Here is a 23,016-nt window from a genome sequence, read left to right as displayed (position 1 = left end):
ATTCCTCCATCGCATTAGATCTTAAAGTAACTACGGATGAAACATATATTCATCCATTTGCGCAAATCTCTACCCACACAAATCTCAAAGCAATCATGAACAATCCATATATTCCTTTACTTGCATAGATCTCAAAGCAATCAAGGACAATCCAAATATTCATCTATGTGCACAATTCTCAAAGCCACTATATAATATCCAAATATGCATTTGCTTGCATAGATCTCAAAGCAATTGCAGACAATCCAAATATTCCCCTACCTACATAGATTTTTAAAATAATCATGAATGATCCAGATATTCATCCATCTGCATAAATCTCAAAGCAACATAGATGATGCAAATACTCCTCTTATATAGATCTCAAAGCAATCACAAATGATCAGATATTCATCAGCCTGCATAAATCTTAAAGCAAATATGAAATTTAAATATTGATCCACTTGCATAGTATAAAGGCACTAATGTATGATCTAGATTATTAGTATGCATGCATAAATCTCAAAGTGCCCACATAGATTATCTATATTATCCTTTTGCACAAATCTGAAAGCAATCAATAAATATATGTATCATCCATGGTTGCTTTAAGATCTATGCAAATAGATAAACAATCCTAATCATCCACTATTTGCTTTGAGATTTGTGAATGAGCATCTGGATCTTGTGGTTGCTTTAGATTTGTGTAGGTAGGTGAATATCTAGATCATCCATGATTGCTTTTATATCTATGCAAGCAGATGAATATCTGGATCATTCATTGTTCTTTGAAATCTATGTAGCAGATGACTAATTATGATCATCTAGTGATTGCTTTGAGATCCATATAAACAATTGAACATTTGGATTATCTATGGTTGCTTTGATATTTGGGCAAATAGATGAACATCTGAATCATCTGTAGTTGTTTGAGATCTATACATATGGATGAATATTTGAATCATTAGTGATTGTTTTAAAATCTATTAGCCGAATAAATATTTGGATGATTTATCCAGATGGATGAATATCTGGATTATCTATGGCTGCTTTGAGATCTGTGCAGATAGATGAATTTTTGGATCATCCATGATTGCTTTGAGATTTATTCATATGAAGAAATATCTGGATCATTCGTGGTTGCTTTAAAATCTGTGCATCATATGAATATCTATATTATCTATGGTTGCTTAGAGATCTTTGTAGACGGATGAATATATAGATCATTCGCAATTATTTTGAGATCTATGTAGGCAGATGAATAATCTTGATCATTGATTAGTAGCTTTAAAATCTGTGCAGAAGAATGAACAATCTAGATCATCAATCCAGTCACTTTGAGATTTGTGCATTATATTAACAATCTAAATCTTTCATTTGTTGCTTTGAGAGCTGTGCATATGGATGGATGATCTTGGTCATACATTAGTCCTTTGAGATTTGCACATATGGATGAACAAAAAATTTGGAGAACTTGGAGATCTATGCAATTGATGATCTAAATCTTTATCTACCTATATATAGATCTTAAAGCAACCACATGAATGATCTGAATAATTTGTTAGACTGATCTCCAAGTAATCATGTGCATGATCTGGATTATTCATGTATATGCATAGATCTTAAAGTTGAAATAGGCTAAAAAAAAAAAGTATTTTCATCAATTGAAATAGTAGACTAATATCATCTACTGGTTAGAAAGTCCTAACACCGGTTTGGAACAGTTTACCAATATAAAAAATTATTTGACATTTTTTAAAGTCAGGAAGGTGTCTTGAGATTGATCCGAAGCTGAGAGGTATTCTGTAATTTTTTAAATTTTTTTGAAACTTAGAATCCCACTTGCTACTCAAAACCAATGCAACATTTGAGTTTAAATGTCCAACACTGTCTAAGCATATGCTAAGCTAAGCAGTTGTGAAGATTCACATGAAACAATGATGCTAGAAAATATAATATGATAAAAGAGACATTAGCTTCATAACGCTGTTTGAAAGTTTGAATCATGGTATCTCAGCTCTGCGTATCAGTGTGGTTTCCATATTTGGCTGCAGATGAAAAAACCGGGAAAAAGAAGCTCTTGGCTCTCTCCATATGCAATATACATGAGTGCATGCTGGAACACCGAGATCTTTGCGTTACATATGGTCGACAGACAAGTGCAACTCATACATCCCATGGACGCTTTTATGAATGGGTCAAGATCTAAATTTGAAGTATGTATCAAAAGCAGGTGATTAAAAAGTACAGTTAAGTTATAATGTGAATCAAATATTAGTAAATAACTTAAAGTAGTCCGTAAAATCCTACATGATATATGCTAGAAGATTTCTACTTTGGGGAAGGATCAGATCAGGGAGGAAGTTCCATTTTGACGTCTTAAATGCTTAAAATACAACGAGCCCATGTAATTATAAGATGAAAAATTACAATTTTGAAAAAGTTCTTGATGTACATCAAAGAAAATGATCTTGATGGTTTGAAATAATTTATAATTGTCATAAATTACCTAAAATTATTTCATAATTACAGGAACAAAATGTCCACCTTTGTGGTGATCTCTTAAAGGGACGTTAAATAATTACGATAAATGCATTAAAATTTATATAGCTATTCAGGGAGAAATGAATCTTCTGTGGTATTTTGGAGACTTATGAACATACGCGTGCCAAATAGAAGGTTTAATGTAATTGGGGCTAAACTGTCATTTTAATATCCTAGTTAAATATGTGGTCTGATATATGCAATGCATGCAAGAGATGCATAGATTACTCCCAAACATTTAGAGGTGGAGTCCTGCTTTTCTTAGAGAGAGAATCTTAGTAATAGCAAAAGTGGAGTCATGCCCCCAAGGTCCAAGCATTGCCGTAATGTAGAGATGACACATGGCATCTCAGCTAGATGACTTGATTTCTTTTCGAGCACAACCCATTCCATAAGCCCAATGGGTTTCATCCCTCGAAAGAACTAACCAAAAAACTGAGCGAAACCTATCAACAAACATAGATGAGCAAGGGTTCAGGTTACACCTTCCACACGAAAGAATGATTCATCTTCTTTCACGGTGTACGCTATTGGATTGCACAATAACTGGTATGAGATCTGTGCATGCAGATGAAAGAGAGAGTTAGGAGTATATTGAGATCTGTGCGAGACATGATTCATCAGTTGATGTCACGAAAGAAGATCAATCGTTCTTTTGCACCAAAGATATACCCCAAACCCAATGAACAATCCTCTGTTCCACACCACGCGCCCACATCACCAGGTAGGAAGCTCTCTACATGATTTGCGGCCAATCCTATTTAACTCTTGGCCAAACAATTGAATTAGTTTGTGAAGCAAATGACGTAAAGAGAATATCCAAGTAGATCATCTAGGAGGAAGAAGTTCGTGGTCTAGACAGCTGATCTCGTCGAACCGTTTCCTTTCATTGGTGTCACAAAGTACAGCAAGTTTACCTACTAAATTTAACTATTCTATCCCCAAAAATGTCCAATTTACATGTAGACGATAACCTTTTAACTCATGTATGCTCATAATTTAATCCAAAAAAGTCTTTGGCCACAGGAGACAGACGACACAAGGTACTTTTCATAATTCGCAACGCCACTGGGAAATCAGGCAAAGATAATCTCCATAGCTAGGGGTGCTAACTCGTCTGATCAATCCAAGTTCTACAGGTATTCCTGTTGAGGTTTCAGGTCTGAACTTTGCCATACACCAATACATTGAAGGATTGGTTCAGATCCATGTTAGGGTCACAAAACTGTGTAGAGGGTTTAAGCCAGAGATCAGGTTCTAGTATATATAAGATACCCAATATTAAATATTAGGAGTTAATTAAGCTAAAAAATCCATACTTTATGAAGTATATCAATGAAGTATCCGGTACAGGCACACTCAAAGCCTGATATAAATTAGATTTTACCTCTAGTCCAGTATAAATACCCAACATGCCCTGATGCACACTTAAAGTCCAGTATAAATACAGACCAGGCATATGAGCTTTGGTTTAATACCGATATTTTAGTAACAAATTCAATAAATATGTATAGTATTTAATATATTAATTTTTTTATTATTATTATTATGAAAAGCTGGTGTGTACAAGTTGTGCATTTGAAGAATATATCAGATCCATCAATCATCCTGCATTTTATTTGTGGTATCTTATTTATTTTATAGGATAATAGTGAAAAAAAAGCTCACAATCTCAACATTATCTCTAAATAAATTAAGAAATCATACATAAGAATCGTAGCTTTTCATAACTCACTGCTAAATTTGATTTTCTATTAACCAATGATGTGAGACTGTTAACATGCGAAATCCAATCTATAAAATAGTTTGATCTTATAGACAGCATCATCGTGCTAATAATCTTAATGCCAGAGGAATTACCACAAGACATAGAGAAAAGTCATAAACACCTATACCGTGAAATCTATTTTCGACGAAATGAAAAAGACCTATTTGGTAGAATTGTAACCATAGAATATGATCCTAATCAAAATGCATGCTAAAAAAATTAAAAAAGAATTCCATTATAATTAGCTAAGGACACGAAGGAAGAAAATAAATGGATCCAGAAATTACTCATACTCAAAATGGTCCTTCCATTCCTGAGATATTATCTCAACAAATAAATAATTGTAGAAGTAAAGCATTAATACAATTAGCAGCAAACAGCAATTCTGAGTTAATAAAATCAAAAATATATATATATAGTGGGTTAATGCATGTGTACGTATGTATGTACATATATATACATGCATGCATTCAGTAACAAATATGAGTTTTGAGTCATGTATATAAACCTGAAACCCAAACAAACTAGAAGTGTCATCGGTTTGACATCCTACATAGCAGAGAAAAATTGCTGACTGGAACAAGCAACTCAAATTTTCTTCCCAAATTAGTTCCTATCAAGTCCTCGCATACATTTTTTTGCATTTTGGGGTGCCATTTCATCATGCAACATCAATTGACCTATTTCACTGCAGCCGTATGGACTTGTAGTGGTTAATGATGATCAAATACATGAAAAGACCTGATATCTGAATAAATCCAACCATGGGTTTTAATCAAATGAATTGTCTCCAAATATACTTTATAGCTCGTATTATTTCAAGTTTAAGTACCAAGTTAAAGCATTCCATGTGACCAAACAAGTACAGTTTTTCATGTATCCGACCATCCCATCATCAGTCCTTTCTGCCCCTTCATTTCCTAAGGCTGTAAATAGAATCTACGTTTAGAGTAGCACAATGAAAGCTAGCACTTTTATCTGGTAAATTGCTTAAATGAAGAATGCTAATGGCACCCATATAGCTCGCAAGAACAATAACTTCATGTCACCGGTTTCTTCTTCATTGTCCAAAAGGCTGCAAAGTATCGATTCTGCAAGTCAGAAGCAACAATGAGATGTCTGCACCTTACAATAGCGTCGTAAAATACCTGGTCTAAACTTCTACTTCAATAACATAAAAATATAAGTGTTCTCAGAAATTAGAGCACTTCGATCTATGCATGTGTACTTGGCATCCTGATGGGAGTTTAAGTGCAGGGTATTCCTGTCAGCCATACAGTCTAGCTTAAGGGCCACGTAGAATTTCATAATCAAAAACAGGTTGTATAGGTACCAGCTCAGGATATGTGATTTGGCAGAATAAGGAGGCTTGGCTTTGATTATATATGATCATCAAATATGAAGATGTGTTATAGTTCTTAACATTTTCCTCAATTCAGTGTTGATCAAAATATAGGTGTGCTGCAGATTAAGATAATCGTAATATGTCAAATGGATATTGATGAATACAGATCTGCAGTTACCATTTATCAAGGAGCACAAAAATGTGAAAATAAACCAAAACGATAACAGGCTTACTTGCATCATTGATCGAGGATTTGCAGTGTAAGTTGTCTCAATGATTCTCTCTATCTGTCGTTCATGGAACAAATACATGGAAACATGAATCACTGAACTTATCTAAAAGCCATGAAGTTAAAAATTAGTTGTAGCTACCTCCATTTCAAATCCATAATGGAAAGCGACTTTCTTCACATCTTCCAAACTGAGTTCAATGGACATCTCCTGGATGTCAGAGGAGAACAAGTTACAGCTAGCTCATTAATTAAAAAAAAAACAACCCATTATATATCATATCTGCACTTGAAATCATATACACATACATCATCAGGTGAGTATGAGTCTGCAAAGTGATAAAGTAGAGGACCCAAATTTATCCAGACCTGTTAGCATAACAAGAAGTATGAATCATTCATACCTTTAGAAGACAATACTTATTACTTACAGAGAAATGAGGCACAAAAACTATTGGTTAAAAATTTGCATTTGCTTACAAATGATTTGAGAAAAAAGATGGGTAAGGTCCACGAATCTCTGAAAAGTTACTAAATGCAGAAGTTTATTCTAAACAGTTTCAAGAAAACTTACTCCTCCACTTTTGAGAAGTTTTGATATTATTTCAATGTATTCAGCAATGTTATGTGCCGTATCCAGGAAAAAACATGTTACAACAGCATCCCAAAAAGCTGCAAGAACAAATGGAGTGCAGTAATCATATGAAAGAATTTCAGCACAATTATAGTGTTAAAGTACATGAACTGAAGAAAAACTCCTGCTGGATTGCAATTACAGAAATGATACACCTAGTTATCAACTCTTAGTGGAGGAAAACAGATTGCTGCAAGCTTTCAAGTTTTTAATATATAGCATAAGCCATAAGATGCAACTTTTGGATGATTCTTTTTTTTTCTTTTTCTTTTCTTTTTTTTTTTTGGGGTGAGGTGGGGAGACAGAGCATGCCTTGTTGGACCCATGCATATGGGGTCAGCTTTGTGAATCCTCCAGAGATTAATAAGATGACTTCTTGTGTCCATAATTTCAAGTCCCAGTGAAATTACAAGAAGAGTGACAATTGAATTCCTTGCAAGAGTTGCAACCAAAGAAGAGACAACTCTTCAACCCTTCTTTTTTTCCCATCTCTTTTTTAACAACTTGTGGTAACCTCATTATAAAGCTGCACCAACTCTTTAAAGTAAACTTATGAGCAAGGTTCGCCATCTCAATACTGATCCCGTAGTGGTACCATCCTATTATAATATCAGTGCTATTCAGTATGGTACGAGACAATGCACCGAGCGCCAATAATGTACAAGGCAGTATAGCAGAATGGGACTGGTATGATAACCATGCTTACAAGATTCCTGCTGAAAGGTTATGTATAGCTAACATTATACCTGTCTAAATCAACCAGTAGCTTTGGAAATGCATGTTTGATTACTTAAACTTCAATCTAGAATCCCAACACACTACTGATGTCCTAATTTCATGGTCTAAAGCAAAGTTTCAGTTTTCGTTGTGTAGCTATTTTTTAAAGAAGAAAGATTTTCTAAGCATGATCATAGAGCTACTCATAGAATTGTCTTCTTAAAATCTATTCCGATTATACCTTCTTGACTTTCATCATTGTAGACCTCAACAAAGTCACCACCACACATAGAAAAGCCTTCAGTAATTCCTGCACTGTTGGTGATTCAAGGGCAATAGTAACAAGAGGAGAGGATAAGACATGTCAAACAGCAAGGACTAAAAAAGGTAAGGTGTGTTATCGGATACAAACATATGTATAAAAGGAACATAATAAAAGATCAAATATATAGGCAAACACAATAACAATTCTACCCACCATTTTTTTAATACTGATTGGCAATAATATGGATGTCAGACTTTACCTACATTATAAATAATGACAAAATTAACATGAATCATCAAAACATCACATTGTATTGCAAACTGAGAGTGCTTAGGCAATTAATAACATAATGACTTGAGTGATAATATGAAACATTTAAAATACCTAAGAACCCGAAACGAAATGTTTCTAAGTATTCTTTTGTCAATGCATCAAGTAGCCATAAAACAAATGGATTTCAATAAGAAAACATACGTTTTATTTGTGGGATGTATAAATCAAGAATCACATTGTTAACCATGATCAACTTAACTTCCAACACATGAATCGATTCAAATGATCTAGCTTCTTCTAAACCATAAACAAAAGCAAACTATTTATCTTGTTATCAAAAAATGACCAATCTGCCACCACTCAATGCATGATAACATAGTGAAAACAGTCCAAAACATAAACTCTATACTTGCTTGACATTTCAGATGTTGCATATCATCAATGATGAACTAGATTAATTTAGATAATGCATCAGGCATTTGCACCAGTAATATTTAAGGTTTGATCCCCAATTATAATAGTCATAATGAAGCTGCACATTTGACAACATGTAATGCCGAACTGCCTGAACCACTTGGCTTGAGGTGTACTGAAACATACCGCCCCCAAACGAGGATGGTACAACCATTTGGCTTGGGACAGCAACTAAATCAGTGGTTCAGGCCCAAACCGAGTTGAACGACCCATTTTGGCTCGATTCAAGGCGGTTTGGCCCTCCCTTCCCCTTAAATGATTGAGAGGGAGGCAAAGGACTCCCGTGCCTTCTCCACCTCACCTCCCTTATTTTTTTCAACCAAAAAAATCAGGAAAAGGACAAATTTTTGTGGATTTAGCTTAGATACAACCACAAAATAGGTAGAAGGGCCTTCTCCCCTTCCCTCCCCTCTCCCTTTTCTTTTTCATGCCAAAAATCAGCAAAAAATGGAGAAGATGAGGAAAAATCATGCTAGATTTCTGAATTTTGGCATGATTTCATGATATACCGTAGCTCTACAAATGATCTATACAATACAGCCAAAGTAATAATTTTTTGATATATCTATAAATTTATAGATTAAAAATATATATATTCATATTAAAGAATAACAATAAATAAAATAATATACTAAAATTTTCTGCAAATTGGTAGCATGTTTGGGAAATGCATACCTTTCCATCTCAATGCAGTAGTAATTTATCTAAATTTGGGCATGATCATGTGCATAGAGATCTAGGCTCAAATTTAAATGAATTTGAAAACAAGTGATCACTTACACATATCATGGGCTAAGAAAAATATATGTACCACCACTAATAAGGTGCTACGTTGATCCAAATTAAAATTAATTTTTTGGATATTTAATAATTAAATATTATTTTTTATTAAGTATTATATTTTAAATAAAAATAATTAAAGGTTTTAATAATACAAACAATGAATATATAGAAAATTCAAATGGTCTTCTCCAGTAGCGGTGAGCACAACTGGTCTATGTTTGCCCTTATCCACAACAAATAGAGGATCCTCTCATGTAGAAGCACTTGAATGATCTTGCGTATATCCATTACGATCTGCACCTCGAATTAAAGTGTATTGAAGAGGAAGTGGGGCTAAAATATGATAATCCACTTCACAATAACTTTGTATATGATTAAGAGGATCCAAAAATTAGTTGGCTTGAGTGCAATTAGCCACAGCTACAGCAAGATGAGCCAGAATCACCTTTTCAACCAGCCAATTTTATAGCAACAGAAGCTAGGGTAGATACAGAACAACAGACAAAATGACACATGCTATGCTCACATCCAGACAAGTAGTCTCAAAGGTTAGAAAGAAGCCAATCATTACAAGGCTTCATGTCCGAGACAATCTGAGAAAAAGCCACCACAATACTCGATCTACTCAAGGTGATGGGTGCAGTCAATGACAGAGCTAGGCAGATGGAAGCATCCAGAAAAAAGCAGTTCCTCGGGTCAACAAGGAAAGAAAAGAGAGCTACAGTTCCATTAGAAAGAGACAACAAGTCAGTTTACTTGGAGACTAGGGAACTCTTAGATAACCAATTGTCCAGATCATTCCGTAGTACCAATGAAAATGACAATTCTAGCAATGATGCTTCAGGTGACTAGGGAGGTATTGTAGTTGTGGCACTATTAGTATGACTCGGTGCCTAGGACCTTAGATTCACTAGGAGTCTCGATTCATTCATGCCATCAAAGATAGAGACCACAAGGCACAACTTGGTAAAGCCTGCAAGCATATCATTCCATATAGGAGATTCATCAAGGTTGTTCAGAACATGATGCTACTACTGCAAATTACCTCGCACATGGAATAGAATTCCTGCATGTATCTATATCCAAGTCATACACCAAGGCCTATTCCACACAGCTAGACAATGACCCACATGGATATCCTTCATCGCAAGCATCATATTCAAGTGGGTACCATCCTCCACAGCCCCAGTCAACTTACAAGTCAGATTTGGTTGTCACGAAAAAAAATGGCTAGCCCATTACCAGACAGGGATCAGTATTAGGATGGCCATCAGCAGGCACACATTAGGGAATGCAAAAATATGAGGTAGTCCTCTTGGAGGTTTGGAGTAATATCCCAAACCTAGACTATGATCGCGATCCCAATATTTGCGAGGGACATCAATACTCTACAAAATTTTAGATGTCGGTATGTATTTTGTAATTTAAATCCATTAAATCCACTCTATTTGATATATTGTACATATATTCACTTATAAATGGTTTAATTGTACTTCAATTCCATTCCATGAGCAAAGACATTACAATAACGTCAAAATTATAAATTAAACAACCCTAATCATCAAAATAATATGTGAAGAAAAAGACTGAAAATTTTGAAAAAAGAATAAAGAAAATGTCACACTAGTCAGATGACCAATATACCATCCCATACCATGTATCAGTACAGTACCAAATAAGTACCATACTGTACCAATGGCCAACCAATATGGCACTCGATACTAGTTTGGCAATCTTTGTTTGACACAACTATATACAAGCACATATACATATAAATATATACTAGAGACATATGACAGGTGCTCTTCATATTTGACAATGTTGAACATGTTGTTTATTAAATTCTTATAAACCTTCTCTCTTGTTTTTGGGCACAATATGACCACCTCTCTTTCATTGCATTATGAAATGGCAGGTTTTGCCACATATTATCGGTTAATTTGAAGGGTATCACAGAAATTAGACAATGGTAAATTTGAAGGACAAACATAATGCCACAGCAATCCAAACAATCTTCATCCTTTCTGTAATAAATTTGCAGACTATCATCTAGATAAAAGCTTACAGAAAGAATAGTTTGCAATTATGATCAGTTATTACTTAATCATTATGTAATCGATGTGATAATCTCGAAAGTGGATAGCACAACACATGACATTTTTCTTGTTATTGCATTAAAATTTGCAGATTACCATCTAAAGAAAAGCTTATATATAGAATAGTTGGCAATCATGAGTAGTTATTATTTAAACATTATATAATCAATGTGAAAATCTCAAAAGTGGATGGCACAACACTAGGCCTTTTCTCTTGTCATTGTGTTATAATATGTCACACAGGGAACTATGAGTTGTAAAGAATGGTTTTAGCATGATGTAGGGAAAGCATGTTCAAGAATGTGATAATGCAGCCAACTTCTCCTAACGGTATTCTGTTTTCTTGCAATCCTCCCCTTGAAGAACCCACTCATCCCCTATGGTAGATGCTCTTGGTTGCCATCTTCAGACATGGGGGGGTTTGGGGGGAGGGGGGTGGTGGGGGTACAATAAATTAGTGGTTCAGTAAAATGATATATATCAAATTTGCAAGTGAGACTTTTCCTGTGGCAATATTTGACGAAAGGTATGTAACAACTTAATGCAATGATGTAACAAGTTGGGGTTATCAATGCTGATTTGTTCATGTAGTAGTACAGTAGACATGGTACACCCCCTGTATCAACTCACGATTCATTGGACCAAACAATACCTCCATGATGATAGGCATCAAGGCAGTATAGTATAGTTGAACTTTCAAACCTTGGACTCAGGGTTAACTTCAAGATCCATTAGAAGCATCAGACCCTCATGCCTTGGACTCAAGGTAAAGATCTAACACCATGGTCTTTAATTGTACAGCCAGAATTAGGACAATACTTGGAGTGTTATGACATCTGATTTCTTATAGAATAAAGCAGAACCTTTCCATTTTGACAACATTGAAGGGCTAATTTATATTGATAAACATTTCCTCGACATTTAGGCTTTTTCACTTTCCAGCTTTATTCAGTTCTATGCCATTTAATTTAAAAGATTAAGCATCCAATTAGTCAGTTTTTGTCCAACTACTCATGGCTTACTATTAAAGTTTTCAACCTTTTGGATGGGCACCCCAGCATTATTGGCCTCAATATGTTTGAGAGTTCGTGATATTAGCGTGAAAAAGATGAAAAGAGTTGGGAGCATGGAAAGTGTGGAGGAAGTATTGCGATGGTATTTTCTTGAGTTGGTCTTTAATATCATATGGTAGGAAGTGGATCAAGAACCCACCATCCACAAGGTTATGTAAAACTTCAGCTTTGAGCCTTCAGAGTACATCCAACAGTTATTTACTGGGTAGAATCACCACCCTAAATCAATTCCAAATATGGGCTCCTGTAAGCCAAGTGTGCCCTTACAGACAGGATTTTCCACTTTCCACTGTCCAACACAAATAACAGTTAATTTAAACTATGGACAACTCGGCCTTGTAATGGTCCATCCATTTGATGACACATAGTAAATAAGCTTCAAATGTTATCAGCCTTTTGGAACTTGTTTAAGTGTCACATGAATAAAAGAATCTTTTGAGACAAAAGAAAATGAAAGAACAGCTTTTCAAATATTATCCGTCTTTTGGAACTTGTTTAAGTGTCACATAAATAAAAGAGTCTATTGTGACAAAAGAAAATGAAAGAACAGCTGGCTGGTGATGCTGGCAATAAAGTTTCAGGGCACACCAACAATGAAGAAAGTGATGAATAACCAACTGGGCAATGAAGGGCCATAAGCATAGGGGGTTATAAATTCTGAAAGTGGATCAGGCAAAAGGTATGAGGTGCTGGTAGGATATATGGTGAGGAAAAATCCAAAAGACTTGCATTGAATAAAGCCTTGGCTTTTGATGGAAACAAACAGGTCTGAAAATTTCTATAATAAAGACAGAATGAATGGAATAAGGTTGGTTGTTTATGGTTACAACTTATAACGAAGGTAGTCTGAAATTCCAATTAGTAGAGCCTTTCATATTACAACTTTCCATACTTTACTTTCACCTACTTTTTTGAAGCACCATTAGCCCATCAAATGGCATCAATTTTCTTCAGATTCGTAGAGTGATAAAAGCAACATCAAGTATGGGATGAATGATAGGGGGTTCTTGACTAGAAAATGTGGCTAAAACATACTAACAATTATCATGTTCTTCAAAGATTCTTAAAAAAGATAAATAAGTAAAAATTACGCATAGAAAAAAAATTAGATTAACAGTCACACCATTATAAGAGAACTTAATATAGGGTAAGCACCAAATACCTTGCTGGATGAATATCGGGAAATGAAACAGGCCGAAGTTGGTCATTGTCTGAAAGAGAATTACAATTGCTATGGATCCAAGGATAAATCGTCCATTCATTAACCACCTGAGTACTGATAAAAGAGCAAAGAATTTGACTTAACGGGATTGCATAAGCATGAAGAATAAAGAATTACATGATATTTGATTCTGATCTTCTGATTGTCTAGAAGGTTAATAAGATGAAACAACTCGAAAGCAATCCTAATAACCGACTTACTGGTTGAGGATAAAATTTGAGCAGATCATCATATAATATGAGAATTCATTTCCTTGGCTTATGAAACCTGTTCAATGAAGGCAACGAGTGGTAACTACCAAGCAACTAAGTAAGAAAAGTAGTTATTAATTTCTGCTGTAGAATTTTCTGCATACCAAGACATGAAATTTCCAACGCTAGCCTTCCAAGTCCAGCACCAGGAACCAAACAACAAGGAGGCCTACAAAAGTTAAAAAATATAGGTTAAAATAACCACTAATTAATGACAGCAAGGCATTGTTCCTAATTTATATGATAAGTATAGCTGCTCCATTCATATAACATACATGGTAACACGGTCTGCAAGACCGGTATTGGGAATCATATTGGTATTTTACTAGTTCAATAAGGCATTGTACATAACCTGTACCGAGACTTGGTCTCAACACTTTTTTCTCACTTCCAACTATAGTACTGCCTGAACCATACCACAAAGTATGGGGCAGTTCCACTTGGTTCGAACCCGTAGGACTGGCTCAGCTCATATACCAGATAAAACCTTGGTGCCATACTCGGTACCTTACCAGTATGGCCTGAGATGGTTGGCATGGGACAGTAAGGGTTAGGGCGACAGACCTTGCATGGCAGAGTGTTTCAACATAAGATCAATAGGATCTTCGACAATCAGGTGGAAAAAAAATGTAGAGGATAATAAAATAACTGCAAGGAACTCTACATGCTGCCAAATGTTATGCCTAAACAACTAGGAAGTCATGAGAAAGTTGGTCAGAGGTATGATTCGATGAAGATGTTAAAGTATCAATTTATCTATGGCATCACCTCTATTTCAAGAAAACATCATTATATTTCATCTACTTTCTTCCTTGTAAAATTCTCTCTCATACTAATTACGGGATAATGTATGTATTTTCCAGTTTCGAAACTTAAAAATTTTTTGATATTGTGAAGCTCTGTATTCTCTAAAATTTGGTTTGCCATAACATTCCATGCCTTCTTAGTTTTCTTATGATTTTATCTATTCCATACATTTACCTATGATAAAATCGAGGGATCGAAATTCCTTCGAATTCGAAAGTCTTCAAGTCTTATTTTTTCAATAATCCATATTTGTAGCAATGAATCCATATTTTTTATTTTATTGAAATTTCATTTTACAGAATAAATCTAACAGATAAGGTAATAGTTCTCCAAAATTAACAGTGGCTGCTAATGGAAATAGAGTACCTTTCCTTAGATCGATCTGGAAATAGGCGATTAAGCTCTGCAAGGATAGGCTTATAACATTGGTCACGCTCCTTTTGACCCTATGGAATAATAAGAAACAAAAAATTAGAAAAAGAAAAAATCGTTTTGCGATTAGAGGAAAGTTTGTGGGAAATAAAAGGAACCATCCAACTTTGTAGTACATGTCATACTAAAGCCACTAAAAGATAAGTACCTCTGCTGCCCAGTCTCTGACTATGTTCCTTATGATACATCTTACCTGACATAAACAAGAGAGGACAAGACAAAGGCATAAGAAGTATTTAGACATGAGTTGAATTCTCCGAAGAAAACATGCATATAGTGTTCTTTTTGAAAAACAAACAACCAGCAGTCCTAATAGAGATAAGAGTAACTAACAAAATATATGAAGCTCAAATTCCAATAAAAATTTAAAATAGATCAAACAAAATCCTCATGCCAAATGGTACTGGATGGGTTGACAGCAGATGATGCAGTGTCGTTTTGCTTGGTTCAGACCATATGGACCAGTTCAGTTCATATACCGAACCGAACCTCACTACCTTATTGGTACAATACAATATGGTCAGTACAAGGTGGTAGGACTCAATATGGCAGACCTTGCTTTAGAGAGCTAAGAATGTAAATAAAGCACATTCCCAGATGATACACTAAAACAGGAGCCAAAATCATCTGAAAAATTACATGCACTGAACGACGGCATGCCAATAATTTAGTCAAAAAAACTTGTCAGCTACAACGATATGCCCTTAATATAAAAATATTCAAAAAATTCTAAAATTAATTAAATACAACTGGATATTGCAGATCTATATTCGAATACCAAGGCAAGAATTGTTGTCACATGCTCTTCACAAGTACCAACTGTAATTTTTTGTCATTATCTTTAAGGTTATGAATACTTAAATGAAAGTAAAAGAACCAGACAAGGCATAGAATACATGTGGTATGTCAAACAAATGCTACTTTCAAGGGAGCAGCCTTGTCACCACAGCATGATACTATGACCAAGGCTGATGTGATAAATAAAAAAACCATGTGCTTGAGACATTCCAAACCTTATTATTTTTCAACGTTTGCCGAACCGTCCCAAACCAAGAGGTTCAGGATATTCCGAGCCATACCAGCAGCAAACTGGGGCAGTTCGGCCAGGTAAATCAGAACACTGGAGGAGGGACAGGGAAAGAGAGGGAGAGTGAGAGAGAGGAGGGGAGGGAAAGAGCGGACGGCACTGCCAGAGGTCGGTGGTGGCCCACCAAAGTCCCCGAAGGGCCGCAGGGCCTCTGTGACTCAGTGTCACCAGATAGAACGTTTAATCGACAGAGGGGAGAGCGATGGTAATGAAGGGGGGCGCAACTAGCGAAGAAGCCATCGGAGGGCGTCGGGTGGCCATCATGGCCACCAGATGGCGGAAAATGCGCGGACAGAGCAGTGATCACATTTTTTTAAAAAAACCTGTAAAACAAGACCCCCTATTTCATGCCCGTAGTGCCGCAAGCCGCGATTGCACCGTCCAGCGGCCATAACAGCCAACCGAAGGCCCTCCAATGGCCTCTCTGGCGGCTTCCCTCCTTCTTTTTCTTTTCCTTCTCCCCTCTCTCTCTATCTCTTTCTCTCGGACATGATTTGGCAGAGGAAGTGGAGGCCTTAGTAGCCCTCCAAGCATGCCAGTGGCCCGCCTGTGGCCACAGCGACGTCTCCTCTGGCCACCCTCTCCCTCCCCCCTCCCCCTCCCCTCTTTCTCTTTTTTCCTTCTCTCTGGTTCCCTTCTTCTCTTCTATATTGGTTCGTGCCAATCTGGTCTGGTACGGACTCATATCATCAGCCGGCTGCCACAGATCCCGATTTCGGTTCTACAGACCTTGTTATTTTCTATCTTTCCATAGAAAGTCATGTAGTTTGTTGCATATCAATGTGTTTTTCCTTTTACAAGACTTACCAGGTTTCAAAAATCAAAAATAATCATGGTGGTTGAAAGAAGTACAGGCAAATGGTTGATTGTGAGCAGTAAATTTATACTTACTAGAATGTGTCAGCTCATATACCTGAAGGTTAGTATAGGTAAAGAATGGATTAAAGATCCAGAAAGCACTTACATTACAGAATTTTACATCTTCAAAGAGGCCTTTATGGGAATATGTTGGTACAAAAAGGTAACTTCGGATAGAGTACCTTAAGAATTACAAGAAACTAACATAGATTATCATAGTTGCACTATATTTCTAGAAAAGAGGGCAAACCATCAGTACATACAGCTGAAACAAAAGCAGATGATGATATTAATGTAATAATTTGGGCATGAAAAGGGGAGAAAGATATCAATGAAATATCTAATCCATAAAGAGCAAGAAATACAAATCACACAAAGTCAGTTTTGGTGAAAAAATATGCAAATACTATTTAGGCTGTGTTTAAATGTTTTTAGTCTCAAAATCATATGTTTACTCTTTTCCTAGATTTAAAATTTTTGAATTTTGGAAGCTGAGGTTTTATATAAGGCATTACGTTGTTAAATGAAGGAGGCTCAAAAATGGTCAAATGTAAGGAAAGGAAAATGAATTTGAAACATTCTGCCCAAAGTAGAAAATTCGCAAATAACTTAGTTTTAGGACTTTCATGAAATTTCATTACACAAACACAACGCTATTATAAAATTAACAAATGTAATTTCAACAATCATTAAATTTCAGGAAATATCAAAATTTGTTTGCACATGCAAGCAAACCCTTAACATGGAGATGACTTGTCCAATAAACCTTGAAGAAGGGTTACATTCAACATGGAGAAACCGGGAATTGTGAGATTCATACAGCCAAAGTGGTGGTAAGCCATAAGCTTCAAAGGTATGTGCATAGTTAGGCATAAGGACCTCATGATATTCCAATACAATTTTGCAAGCTTATTAGTGAAATTAGATTGATTTAGGATCACTAGCTTATTAGTGAAATTAGATGGCATTAGGAGACTAATATATGGAATGTGATCCTAGACGATGAAGTTGCTTGATGACATGAGTAGAGTGGTCTAATAATTAAAGGTTCAAGCAACACGCAAAATTCTACAAATGATTATCTCATGCTGAGACAAATAAAGGTAGGTTGGCCTCTCCGCTAGTCCCCCTTTGGCTTTAAAGAAACTTCCCCTTGGATCAAATTGGCATATGGGAACTCTCAGTGAAGAACCTAAACCATACTACAAATGTGGAACAAAGATTTAAAGGCTGTGACAAGCAAATGCAATTCATATGAAGAAAATCAATATTTGCAAAGGATTTGATGCTTAGGTAAATCCAAAAGATTTAACATATGAGGTTACCTAGTAGACTCATCACTTTGAGGTGTCTTACAATGCTACATCAAGGTTACTCAAGAGACAGTAGGGTGCAAAAATGAGCGTACAGAAACCTATAGCAAGAGCAATGCGTCTCTAACATCAGACAGATTGCAGGAACTATCAACCTGAAGCCCGTGTTTCTTCATAATAGTCATGCACATATTCATGCAAATACTCCAAACAGAAACCCTCAGCAACCCTTAACACATGCTATTTCCAAACACAAAATAAACAATCCAAACAAGCAACAATTAACACTTAACTGGCCCATAAAATAAAATTTCAAGGATAAAGAAATGCCAGTCCATTACTCCAAAGACCAAATTGGAATATGAAATGCAACTTCAATGGATGTGTTGGGACAATTCAGCTGACCCCTCGATTCCGACTCTTAATCAGCCTCATAAGCACAAAATGCAGACTATCAACCAATTGGCCGACCAACGGTCAGCTATCCTCAACTATCGGCAAACTCCAATTATGATAACTCGGTTAATCTCAGACCAATGACCATCGGCATATCAGAGTTACCGACCGATGCTCATTCGGACTTCCACGACTACCAACATACGATCGACGTACTGTGATTACCGACATATAGTCGGTTTATCTGAAACTGCCAGCGCAGAAAGCGCATAATGGCCAAAACATAATCAGTGGCGGGTATAACCATCCATCCTACGATCATATAATGCCGGAACGAGCGAGATCCACGTGTCTAACCGTTACAGATGGTTACCAACTACTCGCCTATAAAAGAAGGTAAACGAACAGTATTTGGTAAAGTAATTTTGAGCTGATACTCTGCCGCTTTCAATATTCTATCTGCTGTTCACCACTCCCCACTAACTTAAGCATTGGAGGATCCCCGCCGTATACAATTTCGATCAGTGTGAACTTATTTTGTAGGTGCTCTTCTCCAGCGACATGCACAATAGGAGATTGACCGCAACAGATTAGCACGCCAAGAGGGGGCGAATACAAGTAATTATGGCTAAGACCAGAACTCAACATTCTACAAGATCCGCGAGGCAATCTTTCCGCAGGGAAGATATTCCTTCCCCACCTCCATTGGCAGAGCCTATCTCTTCACGTCCTGTAGTCACTACGGATGCATAAATTACTGCTCTACTGCAGCAAATGAAGGTGTTAACAGAGGCAGTCCACAGCCTCCAACAGCAACAGACACAGCAACAGCAGTAACCGCCGGCGGAAGAGCTAGTGGCTCATTTGGTGCCATCCAGGCACAGCCGCCGTCCTCCACGACGTTCACCCTCTTCATCTCCAGAACGACGACCGTCTTGGTGCTCTCACCGAGTCGAGCAACCGTGTTCTCGGCATTCCCATCATGCCGCTCATCCTTCGCGGCGTTCTCCCTCTCCTTCCCATGTACATAGTATCAAGAAGGAGAAGAGGCTGCGTACACTTTCTGCTTCTCCATCTTCGAGTTCTTCAGGAGATTCTATCTCTGGATTTTTTCAGCAACGACGGCTCAACGATTACGAGCGCAAGTTCAAAGAGATCAATCACCAGCTCACCCGACTTCAAATGAAAGATCGGAAGTCCTCCAACGACTACGACTTCTATACTGTCCAACTTCTCTCTCAACGTATCTTGAACGAACCGATTCAGTCTCGATTCAAGATACCGCAGATGGAGCCATACAACGGCTCCATCAACCCAATTGATCATTTGAAGAGCTATAAAGCTCTCATGACGATCCAGAAGGCAACCGATGCTCTCTTATGCATTGACTTCCCAACAACTAGTTAGAAGGCTACTCGAGCCTGATATCTGAGCTTCAGCCAGAGAGCATAAACTCTTTCGAGCAGCTCGAGCATTCTTTCGTGGCCCATTTCAGCACTAGTCGAAAGATGCCACGGACATCAGACAGTCTCTTCTCCATCAAACAGTGCGAGACAGAGACATTGAGGAATTTCATGGCTCGCTTCAACGCAACCACACTAGAGATCAGGGACCTCAATAAAGATATGGCCATATCGGCCATGAAGAGGGGTCTGAGGAATCCAGATTCATTTATTCTCAGGATAAGACTCTCCCTCAGACCTATGCTGAACTCTTGTAGCGCGCATACAAGTATATTCGCACAGAGATAAAAGAAAAAGATCAGAAAAAGAAGTAAAATAAAAGTAAAGCTCCGACTGAACCAAGTTGGCCAACAACCAACAAACGAGCTTCACCCCGTCGACGGAGTCTAAGACCGAACAACTATGATAGGTATGACTCCTATACTCCTCTTTCTGCTCCTCGTGTACAGATCTTGATAGAGATCGAAGGAGAGGAGTATCTTCGACATCCCCCGCCAATGAAAGCACCGTCGAGTCGAAAAAAGAAATACTATCGATTTCATCATGATCACGATATCGAACAGTGTATTCAACTCAGGAACGAAATAGAGGCCCTGATTCGACATGGCTACCTCAAAAAATTTCGACAAGATCATCCGACTCAACCTCCCACCAACCAACAACCTTAGCCACAAGCCAAAGAAACGATCAACAATCGACAAACGACGGGAGTGATTAACATGATCTTTGGACGATCGAAGGACTGAAGGGCAACTTTCGAAGAAGAGTCGGTAAAGAAACGACGACTAGACAATGTAATCTTTTTTTCGAAAGATGATGTTCGGAGAATGCAAACTCTCCATGATGATGCTGTCATCGTTTCAACAACGATAGCAAATTATGATGTAAAAAGAATTTTAGTTGCTAATGGAAGTTCATCCGATGTTCTCTTTTACTCAACTTTCTTCCGAATGCGACTACCGACTGATCAACTTAGAAGAATCTCGACGCCATTAGTCGATTTTACTGAACAGGCAGTTACGGTGGAAGGAGAAATTACTCTCCCTTTAATAGCGAGAATAGATCCACAACAAAGTACTGTTCTCCTGACATTCACAGTCGTCTGAGTTCTATCGACCTACAATACCATACTTGGACGATCTGGACTTAATACCTTGAGAGCAGTAATTTCAACATACCATTTATTGGTCCGATTTCCAACAAAAAACGAAATCGGAGAAATGCATGGAGATCAACAACTTGCTCGACGTTGCTTTATGGTCTCTACAAAGAATAATCAATCTGAAGACTTTGTCTGTTGATAAATTGGACCAAAGAAAAGATAAAGAAAGAGGTGAACCAGCCGAGCAACTGGTTTCTATCCCGTTAAAAGAAAAATATCCTAAAAAGACGGTCCAAATTAAATCATAATTGTCTGATCTGGAGTGGCAACAACTGGTGAATCTACTGAGAGCAAACACCGATATTTTTGCCTGATCGGCAATCGATATGCCAAAAATTCCTCCGAAAGTAATAATCCACCGGCTGAATATTGATTCTAAAGTTAGACCGATGAGACAAAAGAAAAAAACTTTTACTCCTGAAGGACAGAAGGTCATCGACGAAGAGATCGACAAACTTCTCACGGTTGGCTTCATCAGAAAAGCCAATTATCCTGATTGGCTCGTTAATGTAGTGATAGTGAGAAAAGTTAATGGAAAATGAAGAATCTACATCGACTATACAAATTTAAATGAAGCTTGTCCGAAAGATAATTTTTCTTTGCCAAAGATCGATCAACTAGTTGATGTGACTTCGGGACACCGACTTTTAAGCTTCATGGACACCTTTGCAGGCTATAACCAGATGCGGATAGCACCCAAAGATGAGGAGCACACTGCTTTCATAACCGACAAAGGCATCTACTGTTACAAAGTAATGCCATTCGGTTTAAAAAAAACCGCAGCTAGTTATCAACAGCTAGTCAACAAATTGTTCAAAGCACAAATTGGACGAAACATGAAAGTTTATGTGGATGATATGCTGGTGAAAAGCCCTCAAACTTCTGATCATGTTCGGAACCTGAAAAAAACTTTCGACACACTTCGACGACATCAGATGAAATTGAATCTGACTAAATGTGCATTCGGAGTAACTTCCAAAAAATTCTTTGAATTCTTTGTGTCACAATAAGGAATTGAAGCTAATTTTAAGAAAATTAAGGCTATCATTAATATGAAGCATACAAGCTCCAAGAAATAGATACAACTTAATGGAAGGATCGCCATATTCAGCCGATTCATCTCAAGGTCGACAAAAAGATATTTACCCTCTTTCAAGATCTTGAGACAAACAAAAGACTTTCATGGTCGGACGAGTGCCGACAATCCTTTGAAGATCTAAAAAGATATTTGGCATCTCCACCATTACTTACAAAACCAAAAGTCGAAGAAACTTTGTATCTCTATCTGGCGACTTCGACAGAAGCAGTTAGTTCAATACTCGTCCAAAAGGATGAAAATCGAATTCAACGGCCAATTTACTACACCAGCAAGGTGCTTAATAATGCTGAAATAAAATATTCAAGAGCGGAGAAGATGATCTACGCTCTAATCATATCATCACAACGACTTCGTCCATACTTCCAAGCACATCCTATAGTCATCTTGACAGACCAGCCGTTGAAGGTAATTTTATACCAACCTAATACTTCAGATCGAATGACGAAATCGGCAATAAAACTCAACGAATTTGATATTCAATATCACCCGCGACCGTCAATGAAGGCACAAATTTTGGCCGATTTCATCGCCGAGTATACCATATCTGACAATAATCCTGATGATGGACCCAACGACAAATTAAAGCAAGATAAAACTCCTAAGGCTGACTTAACATCAATGTGGGTGCTACATATTGATGAAATATCCAATGCACAAGGCAGTGGAGCCGGTCTCATCCTCATCAATTTCGAAGGAATTGTAATCGAATATGCTCTTCGATTTAATTTTGAAGCTTCAAATAATCA

General features: G+C 37.0%; 1 protein-coding gene across 1 annotated transcript in view; it reads right to left on the bottom strand.

The window, feature by feature from the left end:
• Positions 1-5,075: 5,075 nt before the first annotated feature.
• LOC105033202 (uncharacterized) overlaps positions 5,076-23,016 on the bottom strand; it is a 32,877-nt gene continuing 14,936 nt past the window's right edge. Inside the window, exons 8-18 of the mRNA XM_010907891.4 lie at positions 15,041-15,085; positions 14,827-14,906; positions 13,758-13,822; positions 13,603-13,669; positions 13,343-13,456; positions 7,458-7,531; positions 6,440-6,537; positions 6,175-6,234; positions 6,008-6,076; positions 5,870-5,923; positions 5,076-5,382 (exon numbers count right to left, since the gene is read on the bottom strand). Of these exons, the coding sequence (XP_010906193.1) occupies positions 5,332-5,382; positions 5,870-5,923; positions 6,008-6,076; positions 6,175-6,234; positions 6,440-6,537; positions 7,458-7,531; positions 13,343-13,456; positions 13,603-13,669; positions 13,758-13,822; positions 14,827-14,906; positions 15,041-15,085 (777 nt within the window). The 3' untranslated portion in view covers positions 5,076-5,331. The remainder of the gene's footprint in view (positions 5,383-5,869; positions 5,924-6,007; positions 6,077-6,174; positions 6,235-6,439; positions 6,538-7,457; positions 7,532-13,342; positions 13,457-13,602; positions 13,670-13,757; positions 13,823-14,826; positions 14,907-15,040; positions 15,086-23,016) is intronic.

This window comes from Elaeis guineensis, chromosome 2 (assembly GCF_000442705.2).
Source record: "Elaeis guineensis isolate ETL-2024a chromosome 2, EG11, whole genome shotgun sequence".
In the NCBI taxonomy this organism is placed as follows: Eukaryota; Viridiplantae; Streptophyta; class Magnoliopsida; order Arecales; family Arecaceae; genus Elaeis; species Elaeis guineensis.
The sequence above is the reverse complement of the archived record's forward strand: the minus strand, read 5'-3'. Positions and strand labels throughout refer to the sequence as shown.